The sequence below is a fragment of the Schistocerca gregaria genome, chromosome 8 (genome assembly GCF_023897955.1).
Source record: "Schistocerca gregaria isolate iqSchGreg1 chromosome 8, iqSchGreg1.2, whole genome shotgun sequence".
Lineage (NCBI taxonomy): Eukaryota > Metazoa > Arthropoda > Insecta > Orthoptera > Acrididae > Schistocerca > Schistocerca gregaria.
Genome location: NC_064927.1, coordinates 234432648 through 234456039, shown reverse-complemented (window position 1 = coordinate 234456039; position 23392 = coordinate 234432648). Strand labels below are relative to the sequence as shown.

The 23392-nt window shown below is 39.2% G+C and overlaps 1 protein-coding gene across 3 annotated transcripts in view; it reads left to right on the top strand.

Moving 5' to 3' along the window:
• LOC126284590 (histone-lysine N-methyltransferase SETDB1-like) overlaps nt 1-23392 on the top strand; it is a 318415-nt gene that overhangs the window by 278401 nt on the left and 16622 nt on the right. For all 3 annotated transcript variants that reach the window (XM_049983633.1, XM_049983631.1, XM_049983632.1), the window contains 2 exons: nt 5731-5823; nt 19419-19570. In XM_049983633.1, the coding sequence (XP_049839590.1) occupies nt 5731-5823; nt 19419-19570 (245 nt within the window). The remainder of the gene's footprint in view (nt 1-5730; nt 5824-19418; nt 19571-23392) is intronic.

Genomic DNA, 23392 nt, shown 5'->3' with positions numbered 1-23392 from the left:
CATTCACACAAGGTTGACTTTTGGTTGCTAAACATTATTGCACAAGGTTGACTTTTGGTTGCTAAACATTATTGCGATTGTAATTTCGACTTATTGTCATTTTCATGCATTGTGGTATGTTGTAACCCACTCAGTAATACAAAGCTGTGCCATGCTGTTTAATAACAGTTGCATGTGGCATTGTTAATTTATCAGCTGTTCCATATACCATATATGTTATAAAGCTGATAAAATAATGTTATAAACCCTAAAGTTTAATTTGCATGTTGTAGGTGCGGTAACTGTAAAGCTTTGTCAACTCATAGCAGCTTTTGGCAAAATCAGCATGTTTTTTTAGTCAGGGTTGTTCATTTATGGTAATATACAGTCAAATCGCCAACAAGTTTTCCATTTTCACGTACACCAGAGCCTTTACACCAAACATATATAGATTCATCTTGATCCACCTTTACATTTCCTTGGATACTCATCACAAAAGGCATTGTAGAATAATAATAGTAAGTACTAATGTTCTTACTAAAAACTTCACCAACTTTGAAAGTACAATAAGCAATGACGGCCACTGAAGAAGTAAAATTTTTAAGCCTCGCATCACGGGAGATGTACAGCTCTGGATTGCACTACGCAATCTAGTTGTGACGCACACTGATATAGCCGAAAGCTGGGAAGCGATTCTTGATGTTGTTGTTCTCAGGGGTACCCTGGGATGCTGTGTGTGAAGGCATCCTTGTGTATCTCCAAGTTGCGTCTTGATTGTGTAGTGCATGTCAGACCTGTGTGTCTCCCATTGTGTTGGACTGAAGTCAGAAGTTGTGGTTTTGATACGGAGCAAGTCTATAGAAGTGTGACCATTTCTGGTCATGCTGCCAGTCTGAATCGGGTTGCTGCACAGGCATCTGCTTTGAATGACTCACAATATAAGTGGTATTTGGAATAATAGTGATAAATGTAGTCACGGTAATTGATGGTTTGCTCTTGCCATTTATCACTGTAGAAGCATTGAGGCTATTGGTGGCATTGAAAGTTTCAGTAACAGTAATGTCATTTAGTACCATGCATTCAATGTTGGTGAAGGTGTGGTAAGTGGATCACAAAAACTTTCACAACTCTGCATGCAACCTCTCTTACTAACAGCATGGGACAGCTTTACATGAGAGTCATGGCATTAGTCATAACAACTATTTTTTGTCTCAAGTATGGTAATGATGTTAAAAAAATACTGAAATATGCAAATGGAAGGTTAGTTAATATGTAAACATTACACATAGGGAGATGGATGGATACACACAGCCATAAAGATATAGCACGAGAAAAAAGACGCGAAATTGGTTTGTCATTGCAAATGTGTTTTACCGTCAATTCAAACTGTACACAATAAATCATTATATACTACACGTATTCCATGTTATTAGGTGTCTCCTCAAGAATCCACAGTAACATGCCACGACAGTAGGTGGCAGTCTTTTTCTAGGACAGTGAAGTGTGAAGAGAGACCACAGTGTGAGCTGAGCAGACATTAGGATGGTTGTTACCCGACTTGAACATGCTCTTGTATAAAGATTGCAGTCCATTGTGGAAGGAATGTGCAAAGGTACCATTAGGAACTTTTGGAAGCAGTAGGAAACGCTGATCTACTGTACTGAGTGGTTGCTCGGTGGGTAGGTGCATTCAGATGTGGCAGAACTGTAATGGTCGACATTCACTAATCCAGGCTGCCTGTCAGTGTGTGTATGGACTGTGCTCATACTCAGATCACCCAATGCTTGGAGAATGATAGAAGATGGATGCTGCCGGAATTATGGTAGCGTACTGATATCAAGAAGACCACAATATACAGGATTTTATGCGTCGAGCTACAATTACGTAAAGTTGCTGCAAAGTGGGTTCCTCTTGCACTAATTGAAGTGGGAAAATGAACTTGCCGTCTGCATCTAGCACGTTACAAGGAGGACGAGGGAGACAATTTGCCTGTAAGAATCATTGCCATAGGTGAATTTAGGGTCTGGGCCTTTGAGCCAGAATTGAAACGTCAGCCCACAGAACTGCATCATCGAGGTTCGCCAGACAAGCAGAAATTCTTTCACAATCCCTCTCCTGTCAAGTTAATGTCATTAGCCTATGACATTAGGGGAGTGATTTTGTCCAATTCGTCCCACATAGACAAACAAACTGTTATTGCACTGTTTTACTGTCACGCTTTCCTGCAACGATACCTACGACGGGCTATTTAGGAGATACGACCTAAACATCTATGAGCTGCATTAATTCTTCAGGACAATGCGAGAACCCATACGGCAGCATGTTTGCGGAATCTGCTCACCTGATGGGTTTTGGAAGTACTGGAACATCCACCATATTTGCCATACTTATCACCTCGCATTATGACTTCATACCAAAATTGAAAGATCAGTAGTGTGGAATACACTTTCAAACACATGAAGACATTTCCACAGCAGTGACGCACACGCTCCAACAATTTGCTGAAGCTGAAGCAGTGGGTATGTAGCATCTTCCAAATCATCGGAAGAGTGTGATGGATTCATTCGGAGACTATTTTGAGGGACATCTTAAAATGTCACAGGTCCGTGTTTGTGCCCTGTGCTGTTGTGTACTGTTGGAATCGACAGTAAAACATGTTTGCAACAACAAACTTTTTTTTAATTTTTTATTGTTTTTCTCTTGAAATATCTTTACAACAGTGCGTGTTGTTCCACCTGCTTTGCACATGAGCTAACCTTAAATTTGTATGTTTCAGAATTTTTTAATGTGTCACCATTTTTGAGACAAAAAATAGTTGCCATGACTTTTGCAATGACCCTCTTATTATTGAGTGGGTTACAATATTTCGCAATGCTTGCCAATGGCAACGTGTCAACATTGCAGTCACAGTAAAGATTGTTTTGACAAGAAAAAATGGAAATGATTTCAATTAAAAATTTCACAAAGGTTGTGGACCCAGATATCATCAACTTTTACCAAATCAGTGTGGTTTGCGTTGTGATGACATATTCCCAGGATACAGGTGTGGCTTTTATTGCATCGAGTACACTATAAGTTGCAGTTTCCATCTCCATTTCAGTAGAGCAAATTGCAGCTTTCTCAGTTCACTTGTGATAAGACCCCCTCACGAGAGCAATAATTCTTTGATCAAAGGCTGAAGACGACTTACTGCATTAATTTTTAAATGGTTAAATGTCAGCAGAACATGTCTATTCTGTTAGAACAAGGAAACCAATTATGGAATTATTTGCTGTCTATTGATTCTTTCTTAGGGTGAGAGTGGATGCGAGGTAAAGCTTCAATGTTTCTGTTCTTAGAACAACAGAGTTTCTTGGACTTACTGATCATGCAAGGCTGGTTTTTATCTCTGCTGTCTGAATTACTTACAACTACAATAGTTGCACCTTGTTTACTGCGCGCTCCACGATGGCACTTGTCACCTTTTATATGAAGTTACAGCTTTGGAAAAGATTTTAAGAAAAAGTCTAGTTTTGTCCATATTTGTAAACAACACAAGTTGTACATACCTCCCACGTGGTCAGATTCATTCAACAAATTGTTTGTTTCTTCTTTATCAACTTTGCTTCACCACAAATCACTAATGATGAAACTGAGTTTCTCTTTTGTCACCTGTACCAACCAGCAGAATGGCTCAAATCGGGGATCTCAGAATTGTTTGCAATCTTGTTTGCTTCTGATGAGCTACAGGTCCACTTATTGTACGTACCACTGTAAAGTTGTTTAAATTTGTACATGGAACCCAATGCAGTAGCATTAAGATATTTTTGACCATATTTAAATGTGGATACTGTAGATTTGGCAAGTCCATACGTTTCTTACTTTTCAGCAATTTTGCTTTTCTGCAATACACCACAGTCTAAATCATCTAGGATTTTTAGTTTTATTACTTCCTATTGGTCATGTCTTCCTTCTTTCTCCTTGCAACTTAAAATTACTTGTACTAGCTCACTTTTAAAGAATAGAAAAGTATATGTTAGCAAAGAGTTGTGTTTGTTGATTGAAACTTGTTGGTCACACTGTTAGTGTTACAATTGTTGTCATCCTCGATAACGATTGCCGCGCAGTGATACTCGTGCACTACTAGAACAACAACAAAGGGAAAACAGAGATGGGTTCAAAATAAATAAATAAATTGTAATGACGCAGCAGACTAAAAAACAGTCCTTAATTTGTGTTAACTGAAATACGTGTTACTGATAAAACTTCCTGTAAGATCTTGTACATCAGAGCTGGGGCCTAAATTTTGTCCTTGTTAACTGTGCATTTATGATGTCATATAACAGGTTTTATTATAATTTGCAGCTGAGATAATCAAATTGTGGTTGATGGTATAGATTATTTGATACAGAATTATCAATTTAAAACCCCAAGGGTTTGTAAAATCTTAAATTGGTAAGTGAGGATGATGCTATTAACTATTTCTAATTCATGGTCACTTATCTGTGCATCATTGTTCTGTATGATGTGCCAAACGCTTTAATGATTGATTGTGCAGAGGTGACCTAAGATGAAGATGTTATGTGTAACTGCCTCTTGCTTCTTGGGATGAATGAGTTCTTTGCTGATTCTAGGTTTCTAAATTTCTCAACAGTTATCCATTATGAAGTGTTTATGGCTTAAGTTATGGGTTGTAACTTAGTCAACAATGTCACGAATTGTCTGTCCCCTTGGTGCTCTGTTTGATAACTTTTACCATGATTATTTTCTTATGGTCAACTTCTCATAGTTTCTTGATGCTGTGGAACTGTTGTGCAGTGCCTATCACTGTAGCATGTGACATTTTCTTCATTTGTGGTGTGTCGAGGACTGTAAGGATAGTCACAATAATGCCAACTAGCTACAAAATTATGTAATCACTTTTAACAAACTCTTTTTCTCTCATGAAACAATTACATTGTCATATATACAGATTGCCATTCAACTATTTTAATGTAGCCAAACTTATGATAAAAGCTCTCAGAATGTTATCACAGAAGTAAGGGATAAATTTAGGACATCTTTCGTTTGCTTCAGAATGTAGCCATTGGTGCCAGCGCCTTGTGTTCTGTGCTTTCCAAGACACCTCCAAGTCATGACACCGAAGTATAAGCAACCCTTCCATCACAGGTTGAGACACTTGATCGCCGTCGTGCCTTGTTGATGCTCTGTGCTCATGCTTCTCTCTTCACATTTGTAGATAGATTAAACAAATGCACACATAGTGGGAAGTTCTTTGCGTAATACTTATCTAAATAATGTTTCCCCCAGGAACATGTTCCATCAGTTTAATAAGAAGAAGAGAATCATGCAGTTACATAACAATAATATGTTACACTACAGTTACATCCTTTTACACTATCCTTTAAACCTTTGATCAACACATAACTACAGAAGTGAAGTTGCCAATAACAAGCCATCTCCATCAGCACCTTGCCCATGCCAGAGAGGAATGTAAGCCCCCGACTCTAAAACTGTGCTCAATATCATTGTTATAATATTTAGGAATGACCTTAAAAAGCAGATGAGTTTTATGAGAATGGTGAATAATTATAAACATAATTTTACAGTCAGAATGGCGAATAACTATAAAGGTAATTTTGCAGACCTATTTTGAGTGCAACAAAATAATGAACAATTGTACAGTCTTCTCTGTTCTAATTTATGAAGTTATGATACGTGTGTCTACATTATTTCAGCATGAATATGTGATGAATACATCTGGATTTTCAGGTAACTCAAAGCAGAAGTCATCAGAACCAGCCACTTCTCGTGCAGTAGAAGATGAATGCATCACACTAAGTGATGATGACGAAACAGATGGAGGTAAGTTAGCATGTATGTCATCAACATAAACACAGTCCCTCATTTACTTATATTGTAAATAATGAATCAAAGATAAACATAGCAGAGAAGAAGTAAAATTTCCATAGTTAACATTACTGTTAATAAAGAGAAGATTACTTTCATATTTAAAATTAAAATCGTGCGAGTTTTCTTGAAAGCTTACATTGGATTGGTGCACAAGTTCGTAGCATTTTCCCATAAGTTTAATCAACAGAACAGATATACACATAACAGAAACTTTAGTCTCAGTAATATATTCTCCTTCACTATTTACAACAGTGTGCCAATGCCGAGGTAAATTTTTGATACCACAACGGTAGAAGTCACATGGTTTTCAGGCAAAGAACTCATTGAGCCATGTTTGGAGTGCATTTTCATATGGGAAGGAAGTGCCATGAAGGTTGTTTGATAGAGAGTAGAAAAGGTAAAAATCTCAGTGTGTAAGATCAGGTCAATAAGGTTGTGCGGAACAACTTACAAACCTAACTTCTGAATAGTGTTTTGTGTCAGACTAGCAGAAGGCGAGCAGGTGTTATCATGCTGTCTTCCTGGATGTTATTCGTAGATTGCGTCTGGGACACATCTCAGTTGTCGACAGTAAATGTCAGCAGTGATGGTTACACCTCAGGGAAGCAATTTGTAGTATGCCACACAATTGCTGTTAAACCAGACGCATATCATCATCCTTTGTGCATGTGTGCAGGTCTCTGCTGCTTTGTTTGGGCTCAACCACGCTTTTATTTTCCTTACGTTAGCAAAAAGACACCATTTCTCATCACCAGTAGTAATGATACGTGATAGGAATTGTTGGTGTTGTTCATGAGTCAATTGATGATGAGCAAGCAGAGATGCGCACATGGCTTATTTTTGTGATTTTGGTTTGGAGCATGTGATACCCCTACACCCAAATATTGAACCTTCACCATTGCATACAAATATCGCACAGTGGGGCTGTGATCACAGTTAATCACATTTGCTACTTCTTGAGTACACTGATATGGATCATTGTGGATTAGTGCATTTAAACAATCTTCATCAACCCTGTAGGTTTCCTGAACATGGAAGACTTGCTATAGTCAAAATGAACTTCCTCAAAATGAGAAAACCATTTTCGTGCCATGCTCTGTCCAATTGGCCCTATACACAGCGCACATGTTTTTGACACCTTGGCTGCTCTCAGCCCTCTATTGAACTCGAACAGAAGTGTTAAGAAATGTAAATTGACATTGACAGTTTTTTTGCTTACGCCTTTGTGCTATAAGTACTCTGTGGTTACTTGTGTGTTCTGGAGTGTGTAGTTGTTGTTATGTGCACACTGATTAATTAATAAAATGTTGTTTTGGAAAGCTGTCATGTGTGTATTTAAAAAAAAGCTCAATAAAAGGCACAGATGTGAAAGTAAGGTTTTATAAATGTTAAAAGCCAAGTCGTGCATGGAAATCCAGAGCCTGTACGGAAGTTACGTGTGTGCTGATCATTCCTATTTTGCTGATTGATCATCATGCCTGCAGACTGCTGATATTCTTTTCTCTCTCTCAAAGTTAAAAATGAGTGGTACAGCCTCAACTGGACCTCCAGTGCTTTAAAAGTTGATCGGGCATGAAAATTACTCAACGTGGAAATTTGCCATGAAGGCTTATTTGATCCATGATGAACTGCAGGATATTGTTAAAAACCCTCCTTTGGAACCGGCGCACTACGATTCTTTAAAGAAGAGGGACAAAAAGACACAGTGCTGGATTATATTTTTTGTCGACAAGATGAATTATTTCCATATAAGGGACACACAGACACCAGCAGAAGACTAGACTGCCTTGGAAAAGGCATTTGAAGACTCAGGACTCACACATAGAGTGGGCTTGCTTAGATCATTAATCACTGCCAAATAAGATAAATGCTACTACTACGGTCGAATAACGATGACCTTGTTTAAGTTAAATGAAATCAAGTTTGCCATGAGAGAAGAGTGGATGGGAACTTTGCTCCTGGCTGAATTACCTGATCATTATCAGCCTATGATTATGTCTCTTGAAAGCAGTGGCACATGTATCATGGGAAATTCTATTAAAGTGAAACTGTTACAAGACATCAAACATGAAGACACAAATGGAAATGAGGAATCTGCTCTATATACAAATTAAAAAGAACCCTACAAAGCGTATTATTAAATGCAATAAACTGAATCATATTGCTGAATATGGTTCTGGCAAGGAAGAAAAAGGAGGAAACTTGTCAAAAAATAATGACGACGGATATGTATTTAGGAAACAGGCACAACAAAAGAGAGCTTTTATTGCTGTTGATGGTAAACAGTCTCATGGAAAGGATATGTGGTATTTAGATTCCTGTGCCTTGACTCACATTACTAATGATGGAAAAAAAAAGTTCATAATGTCAAGCCATGTAACAGTTCGGTGAGCAAGGGAAATGATGGCTTAGTAACAGAGACTACTGGAATTGTTGATCTGACCATCTAATACTAGTGATAGAACAGTAGAAGTAGAAGCATCTGACATCATTCATATCCCAAACTCGGCTGTAAATTTGCTCTCGGTTAGTAAAATTGCAAGCAGAGGGCATAAAGTGACTTTTAACAACAACAACAAAAAGAAGAAGAAGAAGAAGAAGAAGAAGAAGAAGAGGTGGATTCATCTATGATGCAGAAGGTGAACTAATTGCCAAAGCATCGTCTAAAAATGGCATTTATTGTTTAAATACAAGTGACATGAAACAGTGCTACTATACGAAAGATAGTGGATTATTATGGCATCGCAGGCTAGGACAAATGAATCGCAAAAGTATGCTGAAGTTGTCAAAGGTTGCAGCGGGACTAAATGTAGATATTGTGGTTAAGGATCCCTGTGAGTTGTGCATAATGGGAAAACAGTCACGCCTTCCATTCAAATGTTGCAAGAGGTATTCTAAAGAGGTCTTAGACTTAGTAAATTCTGATTTGTGTGGGCAAATGGAGATAGCGTTTGTTGGTGGAAATCAATATTTCTCACTTTATTGATGATTTTTCAAGATTCAAGTTTGTTTATTTCTTGAAGAAAAAATAAAAGTTAACACAGGTCTTTAAAAAAATTCAAAGCCATGGTGGAAAAGCAGACAGGTGGAAATATCAAGAAGTTGCGGTCTGACAATGGAAAGGAGTATGTCAGTGATGAACTGAAAGGATTTCTGGCTTCTGAGGGTATCATCCACCAGCTTTAGTATGTTACAGTCCACAGCAAAATGGTGTTGCTGACAGAGTTAATAGAACATTGGTTGAAAAGGCTCATACTGTGATGTTCGATGCTAACTTACCAAGGGAGTATTGGGCTTTAGCTATCTCTGCATCTGCATACCTATCAAATTGTTCACCATTCACCACTCTCAGAGATGAGACGCCATATTAACGTCGTAATCAGAGAATTTTTGGCTGCAGTGCAATGGTTCACATTCCAAAACCCCATCACAAAAAGCGGGGTAAGAAGTCACAGAAGTTGACGTTTGTAGGCCATTTTCAGGCAACCAAAAGCTATCGATTCATCAATAGGGAGAGTGCCTAGATAATTGTCAGCAGGGATGTAAAATTCCTGGAGGATGAGAAATTTCCAAGTTCGAAGACACAGAAACCTAAGACCATAAATGTCCTAGGATTAGAACAAGAAGCAGTTCTTCAGGACATCAGTACTTCACAAACTGAAGAAGAAGTTAAATCAGAAGACAGTGATAGTGAATCTTTTTTTTTGTTTTTGACAGTGATTCAATAGATACTGAAGCTCAAGACAGGGGTCATGAGAATCAAAATGCAGCTCAAAGGTCAAACAGAGAACAAAATCCAAGACATTACCTATTTGAAAGAAGGACTTCCAAGTGAAGATGTTTGATGTCAAAGAAACTTTGAAAGTAGCAAACAATGAAGAATGGAAAACAAGCAATGAAAAATGAATTCTCATCTCTACCTAATGGTGTGTGGCAGAGGGTACTTTCGGTACCACTATTTGATCCCTACAACCCTGTTCCACCACGATTAGTGTGTGGGAAGAATGAATGTTGTTAAGCCTCTGTATTGGCTCTACATTTGAAGTAGAGCCACCCAGGGGGCAAAAAGCACTCAAGACTAAGTAGGTATTAAAAATAAAACCTTGGACTAGCAGCACACCAGAAACATTTAAGGCACATCCAGTGATAAAAGAATGTACTCAAGTTCAAGGTGTTGATTATCAGGACATGGTGTCTACGACCCGAGACAACCTGGAGATCCGGGAAAAACCCGGGATTTTTTTCATCCGGGAGAAAACCGGGGAAAACCCGGGATATTTTTAGAATTCCGGGAATTTTTCTTTGTTTTAGTTTTCAGTTAAATTTTTGTAATTTTGACTAGTAAGAACCGACACACTAACAAAGGATATTACTGTATCCCTCTACTGCAAAATATTACTTCAACAATAAAACATAAACGAGAGAAAAAAATGAAGTTAAATTGTAAAGGAAATGCGCCATATACAACGACGACACAAGTGCTCATGCAAGCGTCTGCCAATTGAAAATTTGTCAAAGGCCTTAGGAAGACTATGCAGTGCTTCATAACAACAAATTGCCTCCAATGAGCGTGAAGTCGCAACTGTTTACATTTGCAGAATGAGATTTTCACTCTGCAGCGGAGTGTGCGCTGATATGAAACTTCCTGGCAGATTAAAACTGTGTGCCCGACCGAGACTCGAACTCGGGACCTTTGCCTTTCGCAGGCAAGTGCTCTACCATCTGAGCTACCGAAGCACGACTCATGCCCGGTACTCACAGCTTTATTTCTGCCAGTATCCGTCTCCTACCTTCCAAACTGTACAGAAGCTCTCCTGCAAGTTTCACAGGAGAGCTTCTGTAAAGTTTGGAAGGTAGGAGACGGATACTGGCAGAAATAAAGCTGTGAGTACCGGGCATGAGTCGTGCTTCGGTAGCTCAGATGGTAGAGCACTTGCCCGCGAAAGGCAAAGGTCCCGAGTTCGAGTCTCGGTCGGGCACACAGTTTTAATCTGCCAGGAAGTTTCATGTTTACATTTGATTTGTTTTAGCAGTTACGCGCGGGCTCATGCGCACGCGCAGTAGAGTCACGTTTGAGTAGTAGATTCTCCCGCTTCCGTCAACAGGAATGTGGCTGTTGGCTGTGCAAGCAGCCGCAGCAAGCAGCTAGATACTACTGGGAAAAGGGGGCGCCAAATTCATATTCTTGAGGGGGGGGGGAACTTGTTTCACAAAGCACTTAGCATCTAGCGCACATTTGCCTATCAATTAGTCATATGATTTTGAAACACTTCCCTGTTGGTTTTTGAACATTTTTGAATAAATTTTAAGTTGATTTCTGAATGAATCATAAGCTAACTTTTGAATGCATGCATAGTGTACGTGATGTCTCGTCAGGAGAATCCTCGTCGCATCTAGAAATAAACTTTCCACAGACAAAAGGGGACGGGGCTATACGAGCTGAGTGGAGTAAAGCTGAGTAGATGAATGGCAATCGCTGTCTGATTATGTGGTTGATTGGGTGTGGGAATGATCAGTGTTGTTATAATTACTAGCTAAATCAATAGATTCATACTATCAGAATGGAAATAAACGACTGATAGGAATAACAGGTGAGAAAGAATATGTACCATCTTCTCGGTGTATCCAAGAAAATGATGTTTTGACAGAAAATGTTTGGCCAGATCACTACACTAGTAAGGACCAGTAGCACAGTCACCGGCTACCAGCCGCTTAAGTTCTATTATGGAAGTAACGCGGAAAACGTGTTGTACGAAAATGTAACAACGCCTAACCGGAGAATAATTGCGGGAGAACTAAACCTGTGGTTCTGCCAGGGTTAGTGAAGTTAATCGGCGAACAAATTTTGACAGTTGCAACAATACCTACAGAATTGGTGATGACAGGATTGTTTGTTAGAACGAGGACAGAGAATAATCGAGGACATCGCACAAATTATGGAAGAATAAGACGATTCCAAATTTATATAAAAATTTCGTAATACTAGTTTTCGATCTCATGCTTGAGAAGCTGGTGCATATGAATGAAACGTGAAACTATTTCCTAACATAAAGTTTTCTGATTGTAGTTGGCCTAATAGGGATTTGATATTGATACTTATTGGATGATATTCTGTCGTGTTATAAAAATGACCATTTCTGCCAAAAGTGTCTCGTTTATTTGGTGTATTACAAAATTGCTGCCGTATTAGAAAGGCCTGTTTTATTTTATCTAGCAGACAGTGACAAAATAGACTGTCAAACCGGCCGACTGGGAGCAGGAGAGGCACCACAGGTCATTTCAGTTTCCACTCTCCTGAATATAGTTTGGACGTGCGGTAGAAAAATTCTTTATGAAGAGGCATGGCACTCCACTTTGGCATACTTAAGACCAAATTATATGTCTTACATTTCCTCTAATACATACGTTTTATGTTTAAGACTTTCAGAAAGATGTGTGCCACAAGATGAAGGTTCGCAAATGTAGACCCGGGGCTGATGCGCAGAGCAATCTGAGCTATAGTGGGTAGTCTCCACGTGACCCGTGTTTACGTTCAGTGATTTTGCTGTTTCCCCTTCGTTTACTCTCACATCAAATGAAAACAAAACGGATATCTGTAGCCGGGAGCTATCAAGTGAATTAAAACACATTCACATAATTACTAAAGGCTGAAATATGTCATTGGTTTCAGATTTTATTTTTATTTCCACCTTTCTGACAATCAAGCATAAATCGCCTTGCGGAACAATGAAGTTATTTTTGTCTGTTTGCTAAAGAAATTTGACTTTTGCTAATCTTTTCTGCAGAGGCAGTCAATGTATTTGTAACGAAATGTTTTAATTCCGCAGTACTGGGTAGTTTCAACTGTTCGCTGTATTTCAAGTGCACGTTTTCATTTTCTAGCACGTATGTTATTATGCCATAATAAAGAACCAAACCTGATATAGTACAGTACTGGTGCTCCAAGAAAATTTACATCCCGAAAACCACACTTAAAAGCTTAATATCAGGTCGGGGTCTACGGTACTTCATTGGGAATCTGGACATACGAGTGTGCCTTTATGTATGCACTTTAAATGTGCACATTTTAAGATGGTTCACGAAATTCCGATGCTCTTGCAGTATCATCTTTCATTGATGATCTTTTTACACGTACGTACATATGGGCTTCCTATGTCATGATATCTACCGAAGTGCGGTGTCACCTGTTACCTGAGCTCTCTGGCAACTGTTGAAACGAACCTATTTGTAAAAGGCCGCGGGAAAATATTACGATTGGTGGTTTGAAAGGCGTTACTTTCAAAGTAAATATCCTTTTACGTAAGTTGAACTACGTACAAGAATGGACCGTGAATTTATTAAATCACAAAACGTTTGACTCTCATTTAAAAATCTGCTGTCTGATGTCGAGCCATTTAGAAGCATTTCGAACCCTCGAACCCTGAAGATTAGACATTTATGTCATTATTAAAAATTTTACAGGCACATTTGTATGATGTGTCTTAAAGTGTAACACGCGCAAAAAAGATCAACAGCATATGCAAAAGCTTAGCTTGTCTTGCAGCTTGAGACCAATATTTTATGTGAAAGCTTTGCTTTTCTTGTACCAACACTATGTATATTAATTTAAACTATTAACTTTCCCTGTTTGGCGCGCTACTTAACACTGATGTTGCTATTGCCTGACTACATCACGTGTCCTATGCTCTGAATATCCGCTGTCATCGGCTGGCGTGATCACGTGACATAAGTTACGAACGGCTTACAAAAGCCCATCGAAATCTCGATTTCAATGGTTCGGAAAGTATCATGCGGTGTTTGGTGGAATTCCAATGTGTGTTTTCGTAATACGGAAATACGCAGCGTACATTTTGCTGCACATCAAAGATATTCCCAAAACGTGTCTTTTTCTCTGAGTTTCGTTTTCTTAAGTGCCGGGAAATTGTACGCCCCCGGGAATTTTTTTTCTTTGTCCACATAGACATCCTGCAGGAAACGTTTGCACCAGTGGTCAAGCATGCATCCATTAGATATCTCTTGGCTGTGGCAGCTCAGGAGAACCCAAAGATCGACCATGTTGACTTTACTACTGATTATATCTATGGAGACCTAAATGAAGAAATTTGTCATTCCACCAGACAATTTTGCAACTTCTGGAGAAGTATGGAGGCCGAAGAAAGCTGTTTAAGGCTGGTAGGACTTGGAATCAAAAAACTGATGATGTATTAAGAAAACTGAAATTGAACAGCTCAAACACTGATCTGTGTATCTATTTATGCCTTATGTCTGAGGTAGATCCAAGCATTGTCATAAAGCCATTTTTAGTGTATTGTGGTAATAATGGAGCCATTCAGTTAGCCAAGAATCTATGACAAACTCGAGATCATAGCATATAGATATAAAATAGCATTTCATAAGAAGGCGTGTTGAGTCAGGTGTTACTAATGTTGAACATCTGCCTTCTGAAGAAGTGTTAGCCAATGCCTTCACAAAACGGGTTAACAAATCCAGACATGAAACAAATATAAGAAATTGTGACCTTGTGAAATGTGTCAAGGAGCGACTGTACATTTAGACTTCATACTGTCTGTCAATGTCAATTTAAAGGGACATGTTAAGATATGTAAATTGATATTGACAGGTTGTTTTTTTTTTTTTTTTTTTTTTTTTTTTTTTTTTTTTTTTTTTTTTTTTTTTTTTTTTTTTCCATACTTGGTGGTTATTATGTGTTCTCGGGTGTGTAGTTATTGCTACACATGTACTGATTCATCAATAAAACATTGTTTCGGAAAGCTTTCACATGTAGGCGTTCCATTTTCTATTCTCCACAATTCCAAATGACAAAATGGTAATATGTAAACTCAAATAGCAACTGTGAACTACAAATAAAAGATGACAATTGATAAATAAACTCGTAGCAAATGAAATACAAATGTACAAAACCAAAACGCTGTGAACTTGATGCACCAACCTAATATTTGTGGTGTGGGCAAAATCTAGCTAAGAAACCTTTATCTTGGAACAAATGGGGGAAAAACACAGTTCCTTTGAGAAGTGATAAAGGCACATCCTGAAAATAAAATGAATTGGTAAGCTCACAAATGACAGTATCCTCAGATGAGCAGATAAGAAGAGAATTGAAGAAGTTGGCAGAAGAAAGTGCTTACCCACAAGAGCATATTTTGAGTTGCTGCATGTTACATGTTTGGTAAAATTCAAAGGTAGAAACATACAACGAGACAATACAAATTAAATAGAACACAGCTCTTTCTAGTGATACCAGGTATACATATAGGACAACCTTTTAATGACATGTTATGGATTCGAAAAGACTCAGATTATTTGTTATCTGTTGAAACATGATTAACTTCTCAGTGTAGTAATGAAGGCAATGGAAGAGAACTAGAAAAAGACCACGGTTGGTTGATGCACCTGAATCAAATTGCACTGAAGTTCCAAAGAAACTGGTAAACCTAATATTGTGTATGACCCCCATGAGCACACAGAAGTGCCGCAACACGACATGGCATGGACTCGATTAATGTCAGAAGTAGTGCTGGAGTGAATTGATACCATGAATCCTGCAAGGCTGTCCATAAATCCTTTAGAGTAAGGGGGAGTGACGATTTTTTCTGAACGGCACATTGCAAGGCATCCCAGATATGCTCAATAATGTTTATGTCTGGGGAGTTTGGTGACCACCGGAAGTGTTTAAACTCAGAAGAGTGTCCCTGGAGCTACTCTGTAGCAATTGTAAATGTGTGGGGTCTCACATTGTCCTGCTGGAGTTGTGCAAGTCCATCGGAAAGCACAATGGACATCAATGGATGCAAGTAATCGGACAGGATGCTTATTTATGTGTCACTTGTCAGAGTCGTATCTAGATGTATCAGAGGTCCCATATCACTTCAACTGCTCACGCCTCACACCATTACAGAGCCTCCACCAGCTTGAACAGTCCCCTGTTGACATACAGGGTTCATGAGTTCATGAAATTGTCTCTTTGTCTCCATACCTGTACACACCCATTCACTCAATACAATTTGAAATCAAACTCATCTGACCAGGCAACATGTTTCCAGTAATCAACAGTCCAATGCCGGTGTTTACAGGCCCAAGCAAGGGGTAAAGTTTTGTGTCAAGCAGTCATCAAAAGTACACAAGTGGGCCTTCAGCTACGAAAGTCCATATTGATGATGTTTTGTTGCATGGTGCGCAGGCTGACACTTCTTGATGGCTCAGCATTGAAATCTGCTGCAATTTGTGGAAGGGTTGCACTTCTGTCACGTTGAATGATTCTCTTAACTCATTGTTGGTTTCGTTTTTCCAGGATCTTTTTCAGGTCCGCAGTGGTGTCAGAGATTTGAAGTTTTACTGGATTACTGATATTCACGGTACACTCGTGAGATGATTGTACAGGAAAATCTCCACTTCATCACTACCTCAGAGATGGTGTGTCCCACCGCTCATCAGCTGACAACAACACACGTTCAAATTTACTTAAATCGTGATAACCTACAATAACTGTGCCAGACACTTGTTGTCTTATATAGGCATTGCCAACTGCCGCACCGTATTCTAACTGTATACATATCTCTGTATTTGAATATGAATCTCTATACCAGTTTCTTTGGCACTTCAGTGTATAAAATACATTGGATGTAAGACCTACAGAGAACTGAAGAGCAAGGAGAGTGATGGAGTGGAGATCACTGCCAATCAGTGGGTAGAGAGAACACGGAATATAGGGAGGAGCATCATATGCAGATAATCATTCACTCATTCAATATGTTTATGTAGTTATGTTAAAGTGGTCAACGGAAATTAAATATGAATGTAGGACTAATAACAATGTTGCATGGTTGGATAAATACAATTATCACTACAAATAAATATTGCATATTGTCTGCACTGCATAGGTGGGGAAAGGGGGGGAGGGGGGGCACGCGCATATGCTGGTCTCGTGGTACTGCATTGTGACTGTTTCTAGGAGACAAGTCAGTTATCCTGTATGTTTCTTTATTGTGGGACATGGAGCCTGTTATGTCATAGTAGGACATTACTCAAAGGCAACAAATGTCCATCTACATCATCAGGACATCTACTAATGAAGGTAATAAAGCTGAAATAAGTTTATATACTAAAATAAATGTGAAGCAGCATTCTGTCTTCCAATTCTCTGCGTATTTTGTATGTGATGAGAGACATTCTAAATTGTCAGAGGAGACCAACTATTAGTTTCTAACAGCATACTGTATTAATTTAGATACTTTCTGTGATACAACTTAAATTCGAGCTTTTGTTAGTTGAAGTCTTCCATATAATTGCTAAGGAAATCTCTTGAACCATATTTATAAACAAGCTATTACTAACAAAACATCTATATCCATGTCAACACAGGCTGTTGCTGGTTGTTGGCTTCTTACTGAACATTGGACATGACAATTAAAAAAGCGTTTATCAAGGTACAAGTTTGAAGACCTACTTAAAACTACCTTTTGCATTCCTCTGGCACTGTCAGATTACACTGGTGCCCTAGTTTGTTTTTGAGATAAATTTGTGCCAGAGTTTCCATGAAATTAATAAGAGCTTCCATAAAATTAATAATTATCAACTTAAAGCCATGAATTTTTCCTCTGCTGTGAAGTTGCACGTTGTCTTCTACAGGTCCTTGAACATTATACTCCAGAATTTGAAAGCAGCTGCCTGGGATGCATTAAAAGGAACTACCTGGGATGCCCTTGCAACAGTCCTCAGATCAACTTCAGCTCTTTCATACTGTCGCAGAGTGCTGCTATTCCACCCAACTAATTGTTGCTCACACTACACTAATTGACACACGGCCTGGTCAATGTGCCTCATCACAGTGTGTATTTGTTTCACGAACACACTGGCTACTGGTTGTTAGTAACATTACACCACCATCCATAATAAGACCACAGTCATTGCTGAATGTGTGGGCAAGAATAAAAAACAACCTAGAATTACCAGTTTCTACAGAAATTTCATTACCAGAGCCCCTGTGACAGGTCTAGAAAACTATCATGCCACACAGTAATCAGCCTGCAGGACAGGCATTTCAGCATAAAGATGCCTGGAACCGTCAGTGGCAAGAGCTGACTGCCTTGTTGTGTCACCAATTATTTAAAACCACATGGGAGCAACCAACAGGTTTTCATATGCCACAACAATACTGATGAGTACTGATTTAGATCAGAACTGACGGGGGGCAGATGTGGACCATTGCTGTACCATTGGCGATGGATGTTCTCAATGTGACTGCGGCAAAGAGCAATGTAACATCTGAATGTTACCTCAGAACACTTAGAGGGACAATGGAAGATCTTCACAATTTGTCTGCAGTATGTTCTTACAAGGGAACTTCCCCATCGCACCCCCCTCAGATTTAGTTATAAGTTGGCACAGTGGATAGGCCTTGAAAAACTGAACACAGATAAATCGAGAAAACAGGAAGAAGTTGTGTCAAACTATGAAAAACAAAAAAACAAAAAAAAAAAAGCAAAATAGACAAACTGAGTAGTCCTTGCGCAAGGTAGGCAACATCAAGGAAAGTGTGAGCTCAGGAGCGCCGTAGTCTCATGATTAGCGTGAGGAGCTGCGGAACGAGAGGTCCTTGGTTCAAGTCTTCCCTCGAGTGAAAAGTTTAATTTATTTTATTTTATTTATGATTATCATATCCACAAGGAAACCTAAATCGGGCAAGGTAGAAGAATCTTTTTACCCATTCGCCAAGTGTACAAGTTAGGTGGGTCAACAACATATAACTGTCATGTGACACACATGCCGTCACCAGTGTATTTCTGTGGAGGAATCGGTTGACCTATGACCTTGTGATCAAATGTTTTCGGTTCCCATTGGAGAGGCACGTCCTTTCGTCTACTAATCGCATGGTTTTGCGGTGCGGGCGCAAAGCGCAGTCACTAAACTAATTGCAGTGAACAGGGACGTCAATGAACGAATGGACAGATCATAACTTTGCGAAAATAAAGAAAGTAAACTTTTCATTCGAGGGAAGACTTGAACCAAGGACCTCTTGTTCCGCAGCTGCTCACGCTAACAACGGGACCATGGCCCTCCTGCCTATCTTGTGCGTGGACTACTCAGTTTGTATATTTGGCTTATTTTTTTCATAGTTCCACACAACTTCTTCCTGTTTTCTCGATTGATCTGTGTTCAGTTTTTCAAGGCCTATCCACTGTGCCAACTTATAACTAAACCTGAGGGGGGCGAGATGGGGAGGTTCCCTTGTTAGAGCTACAAACCCATTCTGGGTTTGTAGATCGTGTGTGGTGTAGAAATGTATATATCTGTTGTAATGGTTGTCTAGTATTTTCTCCTGTCATCATAAATAAATAAATACATTTAACTTTGAACATATTTTAAAAAATGCTGGCAACATTTCAGTGAATTTCTAAGTTTGAAATCTGTTAAGTTTATGACAAGTGTGTGCCTGGCTTGAAGTGTACATTATTTTTCTGTGACAGATGGATGACTATTAAATGATGATATAACAGCAACATTGTATCTATAAATCCTTCAAATTACAGTTCGCCTGCCATCCAGTTTCACTCCAGGTGTGAACGTCTCTGATGCTGAAAAGAAGTCAAAATACAAGTCAGTAAGGGAACTCTTTGGTAAAGAAGAGTACTGTTACATTATGGATGCTAAGAATGCTGGAAACATTGGCCGCTATCTAAATGTAGGTATAATTTTTACTGTACATTTAAACAGTTAGTCAGATTGTTTTGTAAAATAAGGTAATACTGGCAGTAGTGAATAGGTACTCTATGAATAATTTATGACGTTCAGATATTGTGAGAATCACATTTTACAGTGTTACCAACATTTATGCTCAGAATGTAGTTACAAGTCTTTGTTCCCACAGAAGCTAATAGGAAAAGAAGAAAGCAAGAGATTTGTAGGAGCTTGAGAGAGATAGCAAAAGGCGTTTTTGTGGTCTCCAGTCCTGAGACTGGTTTGATGCAGCTCTCCATGCTACTCCATCCTGTGCAAGCTTCTTCATCTCCCAGTACCTACTGCAACCTACATCCTTCTGAATCTGCTTGGTGTATTCATCTCTTGGTTTCCCTCTACGATTTTTACCCTCCACGCTGCCCTCCAATACTAAATAGGTGATCCCTTGATGCCTCATAAGAACATGTCCTACCAACCCATCCCTTCTTCTAGTCAAGTTGTGCCACACACTTCTCTTCTCCCCAATCCTATTCAATACCACCTCATTAGTTACGTGATCTACCCACCTAATCTTCAACATTCTTCTGTAACACCATATTTCGAAAGCTTCTATTCTCTTCTTGTCTAAACTATTTAACGTCCATGTTTCACTTCCATACATGGCTACACTCCATACAGATACTTTCAGAAACGACTTCCTAACACTTAAATCAATACTCGATGTTAACAAATCTCTCTTCTTCAGAAACACTTTCCTTCCCATTGCCAGTCTACATTTATATCCTCTCTACTTCGACCATTATCAGTTATTTTGCTCCCCAAATAGCAAACCTCCTTTACTACTTTAAGTGTGTCATTTCCTAATCTAATTCCCTCAGCATCACCCGATTTAATTTGACGACATTCCATTATCCTCATTTGCTTTTGTTGATGATCATCTTATACCCTCCTTTCAGGACACTGTCCATTCCGTTCAACTGCTCTTCCAAGTCCTTTGCTGTCTCTGACAGAATTACAATGTCATTGGCGAACCTCAAAGTTTTTATTTCTTCTCCATGGATTTTAATACCTACTCCGAATTTTTCTTTTGTTTCCCTCACTGCTTGCTCAATATACAGATTGAATAACATCGGGGAGAGGCTACAACCCTGTCTCACTCCCTTCCCAACCACTGCTTCCCTTTCATGCCCCTCAACTCTTATAACTGCCATTTGATTTCTACACAAATTGTAAATAGCCTTTCGCTCCCTGTATTTTACCCCTGCCACCTTTAGAATTTGAAAAAGAGTATTCCAGTCAACATTGTTGAAAGCTTTCTCGTAAGTCTACAAATGCTAGAAACGTAGGTTTGCCTTTCCTTAATCTAGCTTCTAAGATAAGTCGTAAGGTCAGTATTGCCTTATGTGTTCCAATATTTCTACGAAATACAAACTGATCTTCCCCTAGGTCGACTTCTACTAGTTTTTCCATTCGTCTGTAAAGAATTTACATTAGTATTTTGCAGCCGTGACTTATTAAACTGATAGTTCGGTAATTTTCACATCTGTCAACACCTGCTTTCTTTGGGATTGGAATTATTATATTCTTCTTGAAGTGTCAGGGTATTTCGCCTGTCTCATACATCTTGCTCACCAAATGGTAGAATTTTGTCAGGACTGGCTCTCCCAAGGCCGTCAGTAGTTCTAATGGAATGTTGTCTACTCCCGGTGCCTTGTTTCGACTCAGGTCTTTCAGTGCTCTGTCATACTCTTCACGCAATATCGTATCTCCCATTTCATCTTCATTTACATCCTCTTCCATTTCCATAATATCGTCCTCAAGTACAGTGAAGCTGCATGCCCTCGGGAAAAATTACGGCTGTAGTTTCCCCTTGCTTTCAACCGTTTGCAGTACCAGCACAGCAAGGTTGTTTTGGTTAGTGTTACAAGGCCAGATCAGTCAATCATCCAGACTGTTGCCCCTGCAACTACTGAAAAGGTTACTGCCCCTCTTCAGGAACTACACTTTCGTCTGGCCGCTCAACAGATACTCCTCCATTGTGGTTGCACCTACGGTACGGCTATCTGTATTGCTGAGGCCTGCAAGCCTCCCCACCAACGCCAAAGTCCATGGTTCATTGGGAGGTAGCAAAAGCAAAAAGTAGGAATTACATTTCTGGAGCATGTGGCAAGATATAAGTAGTACGCAGTATGAGGCATCAAATACATCCAGAATAAGTAATTATATGGGGGCACAGTTTGCACGAGGACATAGTGGATGATATAGCAAATTTTCTGATGTATGCTAATAATTTTTAGTGTTTGTAATTGCCAAATTATGATGCCAAACTATTTTTAAAAATACATATGCTTCCGTTTGCATTGGGAAGAGTGTTTGGAGATAATTTTAGTGGCATAACATTTGAAACTGGTAGGGTTAGTAGCAAGTGACCTTGAATACAGTTTGTGCATTTTCTTATGCACTTGTACCCCATTGGTCTTTGCTCTGCTGTGTAAAAATCAGACAACTTGCTTGTGAAGCTGTAAAGACTTTTGTAATATATATGAGAGTCAAAAAAGTGGATACAATTTTTATTTATGGTAAATGTACCAAACTGTTGTAGCAACAGTGTGGATGTATGCTGAAACGTATCCTGATGAAGCCAAGCCTCCATGCTCTGTCTTTTTGCAGAATTATGAAAACAACTGGAGAAAGTGGAAGTGTGATAAATAAAATGTGCATACAAGAAAGGAGAGTAACTAATGTGAGAAATGCAAGAAACATTTTAGCAGTGGTAATACATAATGCCATTGAGCAGTTTCAATGTGTAGGTGGAATCTTCTGAAAGAGTATTTCAGCCTTTCCATTTTTTGATCCATCAACAGCTCAATGCCATCGGCTTTCTAAAACCAATTACAGTTCTCTGGATGATGTCTGTAAAAGCTGCAAAATGATTCAGCATGCCTGTGTGCAAGATTTTTGTTTACAGATTATTTACAAATCATGAGCAGATCAATACTTGTAATATGTGCTTTATCTCCCACAGGGATGTGCTTGATAAAAAATAATAAGACACAAGTAAAGAACAACAAGAGTTTCTTATGATCACAGTAGAGAAATTTAATAAAAATGAAAAACTCTTCTCAGTAGAAAAATAATAGAACTTCTCAAACACTTACAGGCATGCGCCTAAAACACAGTAAATAAACATAGTGGAGTGTGAAGACTATGCCATTGATAACCCCTAACGATGGAGGTTGAGTGTTTGCTGTAGTTTGCCAACAGGTACACCTCAGGATATCGCTCGAAATTTGTAGTTCCCACTGTGGTGTTTTGCGACCAGTCTGTGACTGATGGGCTGCTAAGATTCCGCGCATGAGTTGGGCCAGAGCTCGAGTGGAGCAAACTGCTAACATGTTAGTTTGCGCCGCCCTGTATAGCTAGGGTGTGGAAGAATTATGCCGATACAGTTCCACACGCGTCACACTGTGAAGGAAATAGGGCCCTGGCGCGAAGGACGTCTGGTGCCACTTGTCCTGCCATCTGTCAACGTGTTGTGATCAATGCAGTTTGGGGAGGCAACACCTTGTACGTATGCAAATCCATGATGCTTCATTGTCTGAGGGGTTCCCAATCCCTTTAAGCAAATGGCGGGTACATGGCATCATGCAGTACCAGTCGGTTGAAAATCCAACTGGAGGGAAATGGATAACAAATAACCTTGGTCTATCAAAAATCACATAATTGGCTCCATAGAGCAACAGATATCAATGTTTCCTAACAGATACACAGTTGCAGTTCGGAGACCACAGGCAATCCATATGGTACCAACATGGTGGTTTTCGTA